General features: G+C 44.5%; 1 protein-coding gene across 1 annotated transcript; it reads left to right on the top strand.

Annotated features, from left to right (window-relative positions):
- Positions 1 to 2231: 2231 nt before the first annotated feature.
- On the top strand, positions 2232 to 4653 carry LOC124320286 (proline-rich extensin-like protein EPR1). Its single transcript, XM_046783090.1, has 2 exons — positions 2232 to 2345; positions 2413 to 4653. The coding sequence occupies exons 1-2, from the start codon at positions 2322 to 2324 to the stop codon at positions 4393 to 4395; spliced, it is 2007 nt and encodes a 668-aa protein (XP_046639046.1). The 5' UTR covers positions 2232 to 2321; the 3' UTR covers positions 4396 to 4653.
- Positions 4654 to 17437: the final 12784 nt, after the last annotated feature.

Genomic DNA, 17437 nt, shown 5'->3' with positions numbered 1-17437 from the left:
ACAATGATGACAATTATCTATAGACTGCGTAACGGATGGGGTGAAGGACCAATTGACCATGTTCGCCAGCCCAGTTTTGTAGTTCCGTAATCCAATGAATCACCATGACAACAATCACTTAATGAAGGTACCAACCTCCTTTTACACATAGCTAAACAAAATAAAGTAGCTCAAATCAAGAAATTTTTTTACGCACAGCCTTTTCCTCCTACTATAACATACGAGGTTATTAACCCGGATGCGCTAGGGAAAATTTACTTTTAGAAATTAATTTGATGATGTGACAAAACCAGTCCGAACAACATTAACGCACCTATAAAAATAAACAAACAGATCCAAACAGCCCTCTATGTGTCGACAAATAAAAGAGTGTCAACAGAAATGACTTGGGGGGAAAAACGTCAAAGTCTTTTAAAAACCAAAATACAACGTCATGTTAGTTTCACATGAAGATTCCCCGAAGGCACAGTAGTTACAGTGACACAATTTCTTAAGATAATTCCGCAGCAACGTCCTTATTAATTTAGGAAAGTGTGTGTGTATTTATCAACTCGTGAAGTTATAAAATCATGATTAAGAAGCAATGTATAATAGTTTGGGTTACAGCGATAACACACATTTCTTTGCCCGCGAAATTGGAAAGTGGTTTTGTGTCAAGCAGATTCTTACGACGGTTTGCGTGGGGTGACCAACTTTTTATTGCGCCGTATTGAACTACTGTCGCCAAGAGATGGTCACAGCCCACTGCATCGTCAAGAGTTGGTCACAGCCCACTGTATCGTCAAAGGACTTTCTTTTCGACGTCAAAGGACTTTCTTCGGCTCTACTGAATGTTTCTCTCTCTCTGATAACTTGTCACTTTCACGTACTATACATTCACGATATTGCCAAAGTAAAGAGCCGTAAATGCCCGTAAGTAAAGAGCGACAGTTGTGGGGGCGACCCGCTTATTGTTGCGTACGTTTTACGATGAGTTTTCCCAGAATCTGCGCCATCCATTAGTTTATTGGTATGGGACCCAGGAAAAGTTCAATATAATGTTAATAACTCCGGAGCGTATTTTCCTCGGCGTGTTTTCCGTATAGTGATATCTAAAAGCCCTGATTTTCAAGTTGAATGATTATTAAGCTTATTAAGTTATTAGACGATGACCATATAATTTTCATTTCTACCCTGGTGCTAAGCGGAAACATTTTAACACATTTTTGATTATTATTTCATTGTGAATAGTGTTCACCTTTCTTTTCACCGTGTCGTCAAATGTTTAACCATCTTTTTGGGAAAGCTGTCAAATAAAAGAACGTGGTTTTCTATTAGCCAGTAGCCACCAACCACCATGAAATGGAGTTTTTTTTATTTGATTAATAAAGCGCTACAGCATTAAAACATTGTCAAGTCCTAATGAAACGCAAACGTAAAAATATTATAGATAATATTACATGTGTAGCCTACTAAAAAAGTTTTATGCTAGCGTTTAATGTTATTGCGCAAGCTACCAACAATTTCAATATCTCGGCGACTTACATGAATGCCAGTTTTAGAAAGTTGTTGTTTCATCCACAGATGGTGAAGCTGGGAAATTTCTGACTTAAAAGCTACTGAGGCCTCAAACGCTAATTAAGATGCTAATCATTCGGGTCAACACATTATTTATTAGCGCAAAAAAATTTCCACTTTCTCAATACTCGTATGATTGCTCTCGAAATCAATGAAAAGTCGACTAAAGTTATGAATAAAACTAGGTTGTACGTGTTCCTCATATTAAAAAAAAAAGATCAGGCTCGAAGCTTTCAGACTGAAGGTATAATCTGGGGGTATCCCAAATATAGCATGCACTGTTTTTTTTTTCTACATAAGTGTTGGAATGTGACAGCAGCTGCAACTTGTGGGTTTTTCCGCGTGACCACTTTTGGTCAGAGTGTAGGCTATAACGAATTATTATTATAACGCACTTCCCATGATCACAAGCCATCTCATCAGATACCAAAAGAAAACGTGAAGAGTGTTACAGCTCGGGAGGGTTTTTTGAAACGGCGGTCTCCTTTTTGCTACACCAAAGGGGAAATATTACCAGCAACAGAGGGAGAAGTAGTGCACACCAGCATGTGTCCGAATGCGGGGAAGAAGTTTCTCTCTCTCACCTTAGCGATCACGTGACTCCAATGGATTGGCCGATCTGTGAAAGCGAAGCATGCCTTGATAGAATATATAAGGACGTAGCAATGTACCCTTATTTGTATCAGTAAGGTTCTAGAATTCGTCTTGACATCAACGCAGTCACTTGGATACTACCAGGAAGAACACGCCGAAAACCCTCCAACATGAGATCCAACGGAATCTTAAAGGTACTACATACTGCACATCGCATTTTTCCTATCAAATCTAACATTTGAAATGAATTGATTCTTCTAGTTTTTCGGACCTATTTTGCTGACTCTATTAATAGCTATTTTGGCTGTAGCGGTTGCTGATAATAACAGAATGGGCAAATCAAGACTTGGGGCTCTCGAAGGGCTAGCGCAAGTAGCTGAACACCGTCAATCGAAATGGTTGATTGAAAAATTCAAACGACAAAAGGCACCGAAATCTCACTACGGGAAGCCAAAATCTTATTTCAAGGCACCCAAACCCCAATACAATGCACCGAAAGCTCCGCAATACAGCCCACCGCAAGAAAACTATTACCAAAATCCGACCCCATACAAATCTGCATACCCCACACCGGTCTATAATCCGCCTCAATTAACGTCGAGCCCATCGCCAAACTATTATGCAAACCCATCTCCGTATAATGCGCCACAATCAGCTTACAGGCAACCGGAAGCTCCTGTAAGCCCCCCTCAGCCGGAATACCCCCCTCAGCCGGAATACCCCCCTCAACCGGAATACCCTCCTCAGCCGGAATACCCCCCTCAGCCGGAATACCCTCCTCAACAACCTATCGTCCAACATCATCAACCCTATCCTGAAGCAGGCAACTATAATCAGCAACAACAATTACCAGAACCTGTACCAAACCCAAATCCTTTTGAGAATCCGTACAATGCACCTCAACCAGCTTACGGGCAGCCGGAAGCTCCTATTAACCCTCCCCAGCCAGAATACCCTCCGCAACAACAACAACCGTATCCGGAGACGGGCAGCTACGACCAACAACAATCAGAACCGGTACCAAACCATTTTGAAAATCCGTACAACACTCCCCAAGCAGCTTATAGGCAGCCGGAAGCGGCTATCGACATACCCCGGCCTGATTATGGCCGATTGCAGCCAACAAACAGCCCATCCCAAACCGAGCATAACCCTCAAGAGTTATCTGGCCCATCCCAACCTGCGTATAACCCACAAGAGTTGGCTGTTCCAACCCTACCTGCTCCACAGAACATACCGCATCCGGAAGTGTCAAGTAATCAGGTCAGTCCGGAGTACTCGCCTCAACAACAACAACCATATCCAGAAACGAGCAATAGCAACTACCAACAACAACAATCATCGGTACCAGTAACAGAATCTTATAGAGAACCTGTCGCCAACCACCCGACACGACAGCCACACCCACAAGCGGTCAATGTTGTTCCACATCAACAACCTTACCAAAATCCGGTAGTAAGTAATAACATAGCGCAACAAGTGGTTAACAAAATCCCTCAACAACCTTACCCGAAGCCTACCATCAACAACAACCCTCCGCAACAACCTTACACCCAAGCTGTCAACAACATTCCGTCACAGCCACCCTATCAAGAGCCTGTCACCAACAACCCCCCGCAACAACCTCACCCTAATTCACAAGTAAACAACATTGCGCAGCGGCCACCTTATCAAGAACCTATTAACAACAAACCTCCGCAACACCCTCATTCGCAAGTGAACAACATTCCGTCACAGCAATCTTACCGCAAGCCGGTTAGCCCCAACCCACCGCAACAACCTTACACACCAGTGGTAAACAACATCCCACAGCAACACCATTCGGAATTGGTCGGAAACAACGCACCAGAAGAATTGACTGATTATTTAAAACCGGTTCACACGGAAGCTCCGCCGAATCCATCGGAAACCAGCACGACGAACTATAACAGCTACGACTCCCCAGTAGATTTTCCTCCCGCATCCGTCGAGGAGCAAAGTTTCTTTTCTCCTCCGCAAACAGCGCCGGACTATGACGATTCTCCGGTAAACCCTCCTGTAGTCTCCTCACCAGTAGCTCATTCTCGTCCAACATTCACCGAGGGCGAGTTTTCTCCGGCAGTTGCAGATTCTCCTATTTTCTACAGCGACTACACACCAGCAGAAAAAGTTAAATCAGCTAACGATGATTCGAACAAGGGATTTTTCGAATTCGGTATTTTCCCCAAAAGTAACAGTTTCTTTCTACAAAATTACAGAGGATAAATGGATATGTTCAATATAACTTCCTATCCGCCAAACGATGTTTATCGTAATACGACAGAGAAGAACTTTTGATATTTAATTTAAATGCATATTATAGCCTCGTATAAAGCTATAGTCTATTTGAATCCCTTTCACATCACTTGTTATTATGCAATAATAACATAATAATGCACGGATTAATTGTCTTTTTATTATTATCTTGTTAATTGTTCTTGTTATGATCACCCTAGATGCTAATAAACCCCATCTAGTTCCATATTTCCATTGTGTATCTCCGAAGAAAATGATGCAAGGTTACAATGAATTTTGGTCAATGATTTAATTATATTCGTGGCCACTAAACTTTTTAAATCAACGACTGAAAAGAGGTTCGCAAAAATGCCGGTATAGTTCTCTGACGAGGAGGTGCCGGTGTGGCTGAAGGGGTCTCAATTGGGCATACAATTTTCTAGTTGTACTTTGCTTGGAGTGATTAAAGTTAAAATATTTTTGAATTTGTTTGTTTACCCATAGACAAAGTTGTGAGACACAAAAAGACTAAAAGAGGCCTGATCTGCAGTCGTTCTACAAATGAGTTATTTAACGAACCCTAACTTAGTCAACAAAAACCGGCAAGAGAAACAGTCCGCAGTCAAATAAGTAGCTCAGCAATAATTGTAACCATGTAACGATACGACATAATACGACATAATAACGACATAATAAGTGTAACTATGTAACGAACTAACGATTCAGATCAACGCCACCAAAAAGTCAAAAGGAAAGAATCGAGATCATTTTTCCCTACCTTTTAAGCCTGGGAAATACAGCCAGGCATTCACAACCATCCATCCGTTGAAAAGTTGAAGACAGCAGGTAGTATAGGCTAGGAAAAAGGATGTCCTCGTGAATACATCCACACACACATGGGTGTACACGAGGATAAAGGGGTTTTAATTTTTAAAGAACGGGGGAGGAAGAGATGTGTAGCTCGACCGACATGGGTATAGTTTCTCCAATCAACTGGAATGCAATGCTGTTTATCTGTATAAAAAAAGTATGAGTTACGAAAAATATTTGCAGAAAAAAAAGTTTAAAATGTGACTGTGGGTAAACTCTTAAATAATAAATATTGTTAATAAACACTACACGAGAATTTAAGGTGTCCAGCAGGAACAAAATTAACACAAATCATTATCCTAGCAATTATATACTGAGATTGTTGCTGATAAAAGGGCACAGGCAAAATTTGCATATCATGTAATGGCTGTCTTAGGCCTCAAATATTCACACAGGAGAAGGTTACAGCGCAAACAAACTGCCATTACTAGGGGCTTGTATGCTGCTTGTATGAAAAATGCTAGTCAGGAACTACCACACTACCACTACAGCTCAGCACTACAGGAACTACCGTTCGTTCGGTTACAGGATTCAATTCGTTTTCTTAGTTTCGTCAGGTTTCGTATTTAGAACAGCATGGAGAGGAGAGCATGGAGATCCGCAACACCAGAGTTTTATACACGACGATCACATTTTTCAAATTTTAATTTGTTGTCTAGGATAGTTAATTGTACTCTTGCTCGTGCACTCACGTTTAAAAAAAAAGTTGTCTTAAACTCTGTCTCTTTTTCGAAATTTGTAACAAAACATGCAAAGCAGACGACACTAATCTTCTTATTGCTAATATATCGATAGAATTAAAAATCGATTCCCCCTTAAATCCAAACCGCTCAAAAATGACAAAAGCGGTTTTTTCACTCACATTCGACATTCTGAGCCCCCGTAAAAATTTGCACGAAACCCGTAGATAATTACTTAGACTAAAACCACCGCAATAAGACCATCCAGATATCTTAACTCTTGCAATCCAAGAGAGAGTAAGAATATTAAGCATTATAAAGTTTTCGTGATGAAAAACTTACAAATTAAATCAATTGAGTCGCAATGTTCTCGGAAAATCCCCCTTAATCCATTATTGACGACGCAGTAGTCTATATAAAGACAAGCTCCTGTCATCTCTTTCATGAATATAAGTAGAAAAACAATTGTATAACTGGTTTGAATGACAGCATCTGAATATTAGCTTTCGTTTGTCGCCTGGAGTAAGCAGCTGTAAAGAATCGGCTAGAGCCGTAGCAACAAGCAAGGTCATTAACCGACCAAAGTCGACGACCTCCGTTGCCCTCGATTCTTCGAGGTCAACCTAACGGTTTTAGGCCGGAAAAGCCAGCCTATTTGGAAAAACCCAAGCTTGACCCCCAAGCGAGGTTGACCAAAATGCCACGGCGTCCCCCCCACAACTGACAGAATGAGAAAGGCATTAAATAGAAGAGTAAAGTGGGGTCGCGAGCCAGTAGAGTTTGAGTGACTGAAGTGGAAACTGTCGTAAAACAGTGAAGAGACCGAGTGACGTGGCTGACCAGACCTTCTCTTGACACGTCCCTTGACCAGACCTTCTCTTGACACGTCCCTTGACCAGAACTTCCCTTGACGTTTTGTTTGACCAGACCTTTCGTGGACCCCTTACTTTATCCCCTGATTGTTGAGATGCACGGATCACCACGGTAAATACATAATTCTCGGTTTATTCTTCTTTATTTTGATTTCCTTATTCTTCATGCTGGTAAATCACCCTTACCAGGTGATCTATCACATTGGTGGCAGCGACTTTACCGAATCGCGTGCTTTTCTTTTCTCTTTTTGTTTTGCGTGCTTCTTGTCGATTTTTTTTTTCTTTTCTCCTGTATGTGTTTGCAATTTTTGGGCTCCAGGACCCCCGTGTGGTCATTTCCGAGTGAGTTAAACGCACCACGTTTGATGTCATTTCGAAGCGACTTTCGAAGGGTTTAGCGATCGTATGTACACGGCGTGGACCTTGTCAGTCGGTTAGGGATTGTTTCGACGTCGGCGGCCGTCTTTCGGTTGCTTCCGCTTGATTCGGTCAAACACTTTCTCAATGGCGCTGCCGGCGGGAAAGCATCTTTAACCACCCTCCCATTACGTATTCCGGGGTAATGTGCACCACACTTTGTATGGCAGTTCTGTCGGTAATCAGCCGGCTCTGCTAATAGTTTTATTTTTTTTTGCATTGCAGTTTTGTTGGCTTGCGGCTGACTCTGCTCATAAATTCATACCTGTGTAGCAGTTCTTGGTATACGGCCACCCTGCCCTTTTTTTTCCATTTCATCTTTTCTTTTTGTCGTCTCCTCACTGCCTATACATTCCGTGACCAGTTCTGCTGCGCAGTCACAGCGTTTTTACCGAATGGAAGGTATTTCCGTCGACCCTCCTAAGGAGAAATTAGGCACGCCGGGTTTTTTGAAATCCATTCAGACCACAATATTGCACAAATTATCCCCTAAGCAATTCAAAAGACGGCCTAAAGCGCCAAAATCGGACGATCATTTAGACGTTTACGGGTCCCAGGAAGGGTACGAGGAGGAGGAAGACGTTTATGAAGAGGGCGCCGCTGAGGTTCCAGCAAATTGCCGTTCGTTTGAAGACCAACGGCACGGGTGGGCGCATAACAAGGGAAAATCGCTGGCTCGTACGCCGGTGAACAAACCGCGGATTTACCCCGACCTAACCCAGGAGGTAGAAGGAGAGGGCCCAGTCGACGACGAGTCCGACGACGGCGACGACGAATCCGTAGACGAGGCTGGCCCAAGCAAACCTATTAAAAAGACGCGTCGGCTCCGTGTGAAAGGGCTAGCCCCTACTCGCCAGAGCAATCGCCTTAAGGAAAGAACGGCGACCAACCCAGATAGCGCAGTAGTCGAGACACCTCCGTTAGACGATCGGGCCGTAACACCGATGCAGGTATCACCCTCGTCTGACGACGACGACTACATCAGCCCCCTCCCGCCCGCAAACCCAAGCGAGGAACAAACTTGCCCCAAGGATCAACTAGATACCACCTCTGTTCCCGTGCCGGCTCAGCCGTCTCCAAAAGGTGACGTGAAGCCGTTACCACGGTTACCACTTGTACCCCCTCCACCCCATCTCCCAGTCGATTTGAAACGACGGATAGTTCCAAAACCACCATCTGAGCCCACCAAACTCGAGCCCAAAGAATTCAAAATGGAGAAAAAAGAGACCCCAAATCCAGTCGAGAGGTCGACATTAACTTATCAACAGCATTTTCACAATATGTATCGTTATTTACGCGACGCTGGTGCTTCAAAGGAAGACGCAGCGTACGGCGCCAATCTGGCTGCTAATCAGTTACTGGGCACTCTTAGTGGCCAAACAGCCAGGCCGACGACTCCGGATGCCACCCCAGTCTGTCCACCTGAATCGAGTCAAAGCTATTATAACAGTCGGAAGTTATTATTGAGTCAGCAACAGCAAACCATAGCTCTTTTGGCGCAGGTGCCCGCCTTTAACGGGTTGGGTTCCACTAAATTCGAAGATTGGATACAGCACTTCGAACGAGTGATGGACACGTCTGAATTCGAAGAGGGAAGGAAGATAAAAATGCTCTGTTCCAAACTTTTTGGTACCGCAGGGGACTGCGTCTCCACTTTTCAGTCACGCTATCCGAAAGAAGCTCAGTCTTTTCTTAAAGTTAAACAATGCCTCCACGACCGTTTCCATGGGGGGGATAGCAGAAAAATGTATTTGACTGAGTACAACAATTGTGTCCGCAACCCCGGAGAGCCAATAAGGGACTATGCTTGTCGCCTTCAGAAACTTTTTGCATTTGCGTACCCAGCGAAAGACGGGAAGACTTTAGATCACGAGATTAGAGAACAGTTAATAATGGATAAATTTTTGGGGGGACTCAAATCTAATCTGCGTGAACGCATGAGTTTCAAAGAGTACAAGACTTTTGACGGACTAATTAAAGCTACAGAGCACTGCGCAGCGGTATTAAATGAAGCGAAACTGGAGAGGCGAAACGTGGAATTCATTAACGCAGTTTCTTCAAACCCGAATTCACAGGCTTTAAATGAGACAAAAAGCGAGATCGAAGCGATCAAAATAGATATGAAAGCCAACCAAAAACTACTTAGCGACCTTATGCTACAGGCCAGAGAGACCACAAAAATCATCAATCAGGTTGCTCGTGCACAAATCCAACCTGCCGTCGCTCCTCAACAGTCGTTACCAGCGCGACCTCAGCAAGGCCACCAGGGACCGAGTCATAACAACCAGAATCAACAAATGGGTGGGAATCCTTACGGGGGAAGCAGGTATTGCGTACATTGTAAATCGTCCACTCACAGCACAGAGAGATGCGGGTTTGGGCCGGGTGGCCCTAGGTGCTTCAAATGTAGGCGGCAAGGTCACCTTGCTCGCGAATGCCCTGAACATAACGGTGATGCTTCTCAGAGGTATGGCCAACACGATCAGAATGGCGCAGGCCAACTTAACCCTTTTGACCAGGGAAACTAAGTCCCACCGTTTGTAACGTTGGGCAAAACGGTGGTCCTTGTCCGAAAAAACCCCGACAGTACGTTAATGAGTTTAAGGAAAGTAGAAAACACAAAGCTCCCCGACTAAATCTACAAGTCGGCGAGGAGAAATTTCGCGCCCTGTTGGACAGCGGCGCGGGTAGAAGTTTAATTAGCACAGAAATTTTTCGTAAATTAAAAAAGGGTATCAAAAATTTTGTAGCCGAAGCCCCGGTCAATTTATATGGTGTCGACAACACCCAACTGAACACGAGAGGGATAGTGACCCTCGAAATTTTTATACTGGGCGATAATCTTCTGCAGGATTTTATCGTCGTTGACAGTATCAGTGAAGATTGTATTTTAGGCCTTGATGCTCTGTACGAGCACAAATTTGTCATAGATGGGAGTGAGAAGAGAATTTACCGGGTTAAGACGACTACGCCGGACTTCTTACCGACCATTATGACAGGCAAGAAGATCACGATAAAGCCTTTTAGTGCCACTGTCGTCGAATCTGAAGGGGGAGGCGGCCAGCTGCCCCCAAATCTTGCGTGTTATTTACATAGAGGACCGGGATTACAAAGCGGCGTGCGGTTAGATCCCTTTATTACTAAATCCGATAACGGAACAGTTTTTTCAGTAGCAGTAGTTAACGAAACCAATAAACCGATTACTCTTTCCAAATATCAGGTGATTGGCACGTTGGAATTCAGCAGAGTAGAAAAAGTGAACATTAACTTTTGTAGTACAGCAGTAAATTCACCAACCACCTTAAATTTTGATGGCAATTTGCCTCTGGCTATGCCAGAAGTGGATCGTACGTTAATAACCCAATTTTTGAACAAGAGAAACGACATGTTTGCCTCCAAGACAGGGGAATTAGGTAAAACAGGACTAGTTAAACACCACATTAACACGGAGGGACAAGGACCCATTCGATTAAGACCCTATCGAATACATCAGAATAACAAGAGCGAATTAGAAAGTATTTTACAAGAGTTATTAGTTAACAAATTAATCAGACCGTCCGTGTCCCCATGGGCGGCACCCGTAGTGCTCGTTAAAAAGAAAAGCGGAGGAATCAGACTCTGCGTGGATTATAGAAAATTAAATAGTATAACAAAGAAAGACTCGTTTCCTCTACCTCGCATCGACGACGTTTTAGATTTGCTTCACGGGCAAAAGTATTTCTCAACTCTGGATTTAGCGTCAGGTTACTGGCAAATCGAAATGGACGACAGCTCCAAAGAGAAGACAGCATTTATTGTAGACAATAATTTATACGAGTGGAACCGTCTAGCATTCGGTTTAACAAACGCGCCTGGTACCTTCCAGCGCTTGATGAATTTTGTTTTAAGGTCAGTGATTGGTAAAACCTGCTTAGTATACCTCGACGACATTATCGTGTTTTCGAGAACAAGAGACGAGCATTTGATTAATCTAGAACAGATTTTTAACCTTTTAACAGAGGCCAATTTGAAACTTGGCCTCTCCAAATGCAAATTTATGTGTGAGTCCGTGCACTATCTAGGGCACGTGATTTCAGCAAATGGCATCTTGCCAGACCCTGACAAGGTTGAGTTGCTGAGAAATTTCAAAAGTCCCACAACCATCACCGAAATCCAATCCTTTTTAGGGTTGGCATCGTACTACAGGCGTTTTATTCGAAACTTCGCCGATATTGCCCATCCGCTGATTGAGCTTACCAGAAAAAAGAAAGTGAAATTAGATAAAAAAGACAGAAAGAAGGGTCTCATTGTCAAGGAAGACAGTAACAGTTCGGAAAAATTCGTTTGGGGTGACAAGGAACAGGCCGCTTTTGAGACACTTCGCGAATGTCTCATCACGCCGCCTGTCGTCGCCTTTCCCGATTTTAGTAAAGAGTTTCTAATTTTTACTGATGCCAGCAATTACGGCATTGGCGCTGTGTTAAGCCAGATTCAGGATGGGAAGGAAGTCGTCATTGCCTATTCCAGTCGTCACTTGAATAACGCCGAAAGAAATTATTCCACCATCGAGCGGGAGGCTCTGGCTATAATATTTGGCATCAAAAGATACCATCATTATCTACAAGATGAACAATTTGAGATCATTAGTGACCACAGACCTCTGCAATGGCTGGAATCTCACAAAAATGAAAACAGTAGGTTGGGAAGATGGGCGATTGAATTATCCGCCGTGAAATATAAGATCAGTTATAAACCGGGAAGGGAACACGGAAACGCGGATTTCCTTTCGCGTATTCAAGTCGTGTCCGAAGAGGAGCGACCAGATTTTATGAACAACATTATCACTGAGCAATCAAAAGACAAATTATGTTCCAAGATCATTCTTTACTTGACAGAAGGAATCCTGTCCGAAGAAGATGAGCTAGAAAACGCTGTTTGGGTGAAAGAGATCGGGACTTTTCGTATATCCAATGGCGTATTAAGGAGGGAATTCCACCCTTCTTCGACGAAACGGAGAAAATTTATTCAGGAACAAACTGTGGTACCGTATTCATTAAGGCGAGCTGTCGTCAAAGAATACCACGACTCCCTCTTAGCAGGACATTTAGCCTTCCTGCGTACGTATTTACGCGTGAGAGATAAATTCTATTGGCCAGATATGTTGTCAGATATTAAAAAATATTGCATGTCATGCGAAGTATGCGCCTTGCAAAGGAAAGTGGTGACCAGAGCTTTTCTTCATCCGCTGGAGATAGCTACCGCTCCATTCGAGGTCATAGGCATGGATTTTCTAGGGCCAGTCAAGCCCGCCTCCTTGAGTGGAAATAAATATGTGTTAGTATTAACCGATGCTTTTTCTAAATGGACAGAGGTCGTGGCGTTGCCTAACCAGACCGCCGAGACGACCTGTCGTGCCTTAATGGACAAGATCGTCTTGTATCATGGGCCGCCTAAAGTCATAATTACCGACAGAGGGACAAATTTCACCTCTCGACTTTTCAATAATTTATGTCGCGAATTAAAAACGAAACACAAGACCACAACTGCTTATCACCCTCAGTCTAACGGGATGACTGAACGTTTTAATAAAACTATGGTTGAGATGATTAGGAAGTATATTGCAGATGGCTTTGAACGATGGGAAGAGGTTCTCGGCCCGATGGCTTCTGCGTATCGGAACTCTGTACACGCGTCAACCATGGAAACGCCTTATTTTTTAATTACTGCACGAGATCCTAACATGGTCGTCGATAGATTTTTAATACCCGAAAAGGAACTGATCACTCCAGAGGATTACAAGAGCCAGACGCTGAGGCGCTTACGTGAAGGCTTCACACTGGCTCGGAAAAATTTGTTAGACGCCAGGTTACGGCAGAAAATCCAGTATGACAAGCGTGCGAAGATAGGTAAATTCAAGTTGAGCGATAGAGTTCTGTTAGATGTCCGAGTCAGTCAAACAGGGACGAGTAAAAAACTTAACCCTCGCTATCAAGGACCCTACAGGATTTCAAAAGTGTATGACAACGATACGGTAGAGATCCGCTCTTACAACGGTGCTGCAACTCAGTTGACTCACGTCAATCGATTAAAAGCCCTAACAGAATGTATGGTGTGGCGTGATGAAAAGTGTGTCGACTTTGATGATCTCCGAAATACTGCACTAAATGCTCAACTACCAGAGACTGACGAGACGTCCGACGAAGAATCAGAGGACGAATTTAATGAGGACGTTGACGAAGAGTCCGTCCATCACGAAAGCAATGAGGAAAATGACCCAATTACTGTAGATGACAGTGGAGCTCAGAGTCAAATCCCACCCCCGATCAACGGCAATGACGCCTGCGTAGACAGCAACGGAGCAAGGCACGGTCCGGTCCGTGAATGCACACGAGAGACCGCCGCAGTTTTGGCCCAACCTCCAATCGCCCCACATGCCGACGGTCACCCGGGTGGTCACGTCATCGAAGAGGGTAGACGAAGGTCCCCCAGAACGCGACGCCGACCTGCACGTTACAATGAAGGAATCGATGAGGCCCAATTAGACCAACTCGAGATTGACGAGGAAGTCCGACGACAATAGCGACCGTTGCCTGGTCGTCGTATTAATACGACGTCTCACACCGATCAATTACATACAACTTATCGATGCCCTCGTCCACTATAAATCCGTACCCATCCCCAATTTTTTTCATACTATTATTCGCCATTCACCCATTATTTCTCAATTCGTAATTTTCACATTGATCTCCTCACAGCTTATCGTTAGTATATTCGTCCCATCATTCAATATCCGTTCCTTTCTCCAGTTTCTTTTTCCTAGTACTCTTCACCTGTCTCCGTACGGCAATGGCGATGAACGTCACGGTCTGCGACTGTAGCCAGGCGAGGATGCAGGGATTTCTTAATTTTGGTGATGAAGACTGCATCCTTGGAATGGAGGACCCTGCCCCCCCAAAAACTGTCGTGTACACCCTTCTATCCCACTTACCCGAGGTTAAGCGTTTTCCGGGCCACCTGTGTAGTGTCTGGGTTTCGAAACGTTCTGTTACCACCGATTTTTTTGGATGGTTTCAGCAAAGCGAAAGTAAGTGGCCTATTGCAGCCACGGAGGAAGTCTGCCGAGCGATGAAAGAGTTCCGAAAATGCGGCAACAACTCCATGAACCCCGCAGGTCCCCATAAATTCACGTTCGACAGATACCCCTTTGTTCAGCCAGCTTGGTTGAGGACAGTAGAGGACACCATTATGAACTGTAAATTTGAGGAGGTTGCTCTGGAGACCGAGTGCGATAATTGCACGATCAATTCTCCATTGGGCACCCTTCCGGGAAATTTGAACGGTTCATCGACTTTAAATCTCATTACCCTAATCTGGGACAATTCCTATAAGGAAAACAAAGATTGCGAGCTGAAGTTAGTCAGAAAGGGTAACGGGCTCCTGTATAAAACAAGCAACCCTAAAGTGAGACGTTTGCATGACCGCACGAGTCAGACTGATTATCTAATCAATACAACCTTGCTCTCGTATTGCGGGAGAGACCAACTGCAAGGCGTGATGGGAATGGACAAGATCCTTATTGCCATCAACAGAACCCTCTCTACAGAGACATTCGAGATCAACGAATCCGCAGTCGGACCAGAGGCAGAAGCTGGATATAATTCGACGACAGCGACAGAACTGAAGGTCCCTTCCACGTTGAAGGCTGAAATTGAAGCGGCTGCTCATGTCCAGTACACTAGAGACGTAGCGTTAGAATACGAGAATCGTTTGGCACGGGAAATTCGACGGTTACAATGTGAAAATCGGAAAATGAATCATCACAGCGTAATCGTCAGCGCCCAATACAACGGTTGGCTAGCGGCGGCTCACATTAACCTTCCAAGATGCTCCAAGCTTATTGCTAATGGGGTTCAAGCTTCTGTGTTACAATGTCGGGAATACAACGTTACTTTTGAGACTCACATTACAAAATGCGGCCCTCAGCCACGTTATCTGAATTCCACAATTTCCATTGAAGGGTGGGAGCTCACGCCTTTTACGGATTGTTACTGGTTTTCGAATTTTGTGAACTTCAATGGGAAAACTCACGCTTATAGGAATGGGGAATGGACTCCGGTTTTTGCTAATATTCAGGTCCAAGGGCGACAACTAATCGAACCCGAGAAACATGAAGCCGACAATACGCTGAAAACTCTATTACAGATGCACCCAGCAATTCAGAATAGCCCTCTCAGTCATGCATCGGTGATGGCGGACATTCTGGCCACCATTCACGAACATCACGCAGCGGACAACTCCCGCGACCTCCTTACTTCTAACGTCCTGATCCACCACAGCGACGCTCCACATGTCGACTTCGTAGCCAAGGTGGGGGGATGGTTAAAGAATTTTGGGGCAGTTTCGGGTTTTGGTATGATTTCCGTGATAGCTGTTCGGTTTTGTGGCGTCGGTTCCTTCCTCCTCAAAATATTCCCAATCATGTCAAAACTCCTGAACATCAGCTGTTTCAAAAGAGCCCCACCGGCCATTGCTGCAGCTCCATCTCGACCACCAGTCATCATCTTGCCCCGCGCTGACACCTATTCATCCCAATCCACCGCCTCGGAACAGTCCGCTGCTCCGCCACGCCAGAAGAGACCGCGGCAGCCAAGACCACAACGCCCTCGCCTGACACCAGAAGACGAGGCCTTCCTCCCCAGACGACCCCGCCCCCTATAATCCTTATTGATGCCGTACGATTTTTGCCATGTCCCTTTTTTTCCTATTTTAATTTGACCTTTGTCGTGCAATTTTTACCTCCTTTTATTGATTACTACTCCGTATGATGCGTTTTTTCCCTCGTTTTATTAATTCTCGCTTCGTATCGTGCCATTTTTACCTCCTTTTATTGATTTACTACTCCGTATGATGCATTTTTCCCTCGTTTTATTAATTCTCGCTTCAAATCGTGCATTTTTTTACACCTTTATTGACTTATCGCCGCGTATCGTGTGTTTTCTCCTCGTTTATTTTCTCTCATTCGAAATTATTGATTGGCCTTTCAACTTTTACATTACTCTTCGTTTATGCTCACACCTGGAACGACGGTTCCGATATTTTTTCTTACTCAGCACCACTCCCTTTTTCCTTCAATGCTCCCCTCCCCCGTTCCATTTCGTCAATTTGCTATGTGCCTTTTATCCTCCCATCCTTATGCCTCATGCACCTTCCTTAGTTTCCGTCATTCTCCGTCGTGCGGCTGGTCTCGGTTAAGCCTCGTCTCCGGTCTCTCCAAACAACGTTCTAATTCGCTCGAATATCACCACAATCCTATGAGTTGTCCTCCTTGGAAATGCCGTGCGGACGTTTTCCCTTGGGTGCACGATTACGGATGAAGCCCGTCGCGAAAATTTTTTCGTCGCTTCGTGCCCCTTGTCGTCTAAACGGGATTCACATTCCTTGGTTGGATGTTGTCGCTCTAGCCTCGTTGTTGTTGCGGGACGCAACAAGATGGGAGGGGGAGTGATGTAAAGAATCGGCTAGAGCCGTAGCAACAAGCAAGGTCATTAACCGACCAAAGTCGACGACCTCCGTTGCCCTCGATTCTTCGAGGTCAACCTAACGGTTTTAGGCCGGAAAAGCCAGCCTATTTGGAAAAACCCAAGCTTGACCCCCAAGCGAGGTTGACCAAAATGCCACGGCGTCCCCCCCACAACTGACAGAATGAGAAAGGCATTAAATAGAAGAGTAAAGTGGGGTCGCGAGCCAGTAGAGTTTGAGTGACTGAAGTGGAAACTGTCGTAAAACAGTGAAGAGACCGAGTGACGTGGCTGACCAGACCTTCTCTTGACACGTCCCTTGACCAGACCTTCTCTTGACACGTCCCTTGACCAGAACTTCCCTTGACGTTTTGTTTGACCAGACCTTTCGTGGACCCCTTACTTTATCCCCTGATTGTTGAGATGCACGGATCACCACGGTAAATACATAATTCTCGGTTTATTCTTCTTTATTTTGATTTCCTTATTCTTCATGCTGGTAAATCACCCTTACCAGGTGATCTATCACACAGCTTTCTACAAAGACCTACAACGTAGAAATGCACACGCATCAGCCGAATATTTAGGATGTTCCAATAAAAAACTTACATTCACACGAATTAAGCGGGGTTATGATTAGGAGAAAGCAGCACCCTCATCTTCTTAATTATGTAGGAGAACCGCTCCATTTTGCTCG

The sequence above is a fragment of the Daphnia pulicaria genome, chromosome 1, assembly GCF_021234035.1.
Source record: "Daphnia pulicaria isolate SC F1-1A chromosome 1, SC_F0-13Bv2, whole genome shotgun sequence".
Classification (NCBI taxonomy): domain Eukaryota; kingdom Metazoa; phylum Arthropoda; class Branchiopoda; order Diplostraca; family Daphniidae; genus Daphnia; species Daphnia pulicaria.
This window is presented reverse-complemented; position numbering and strand designations above follow the sequence as displayed.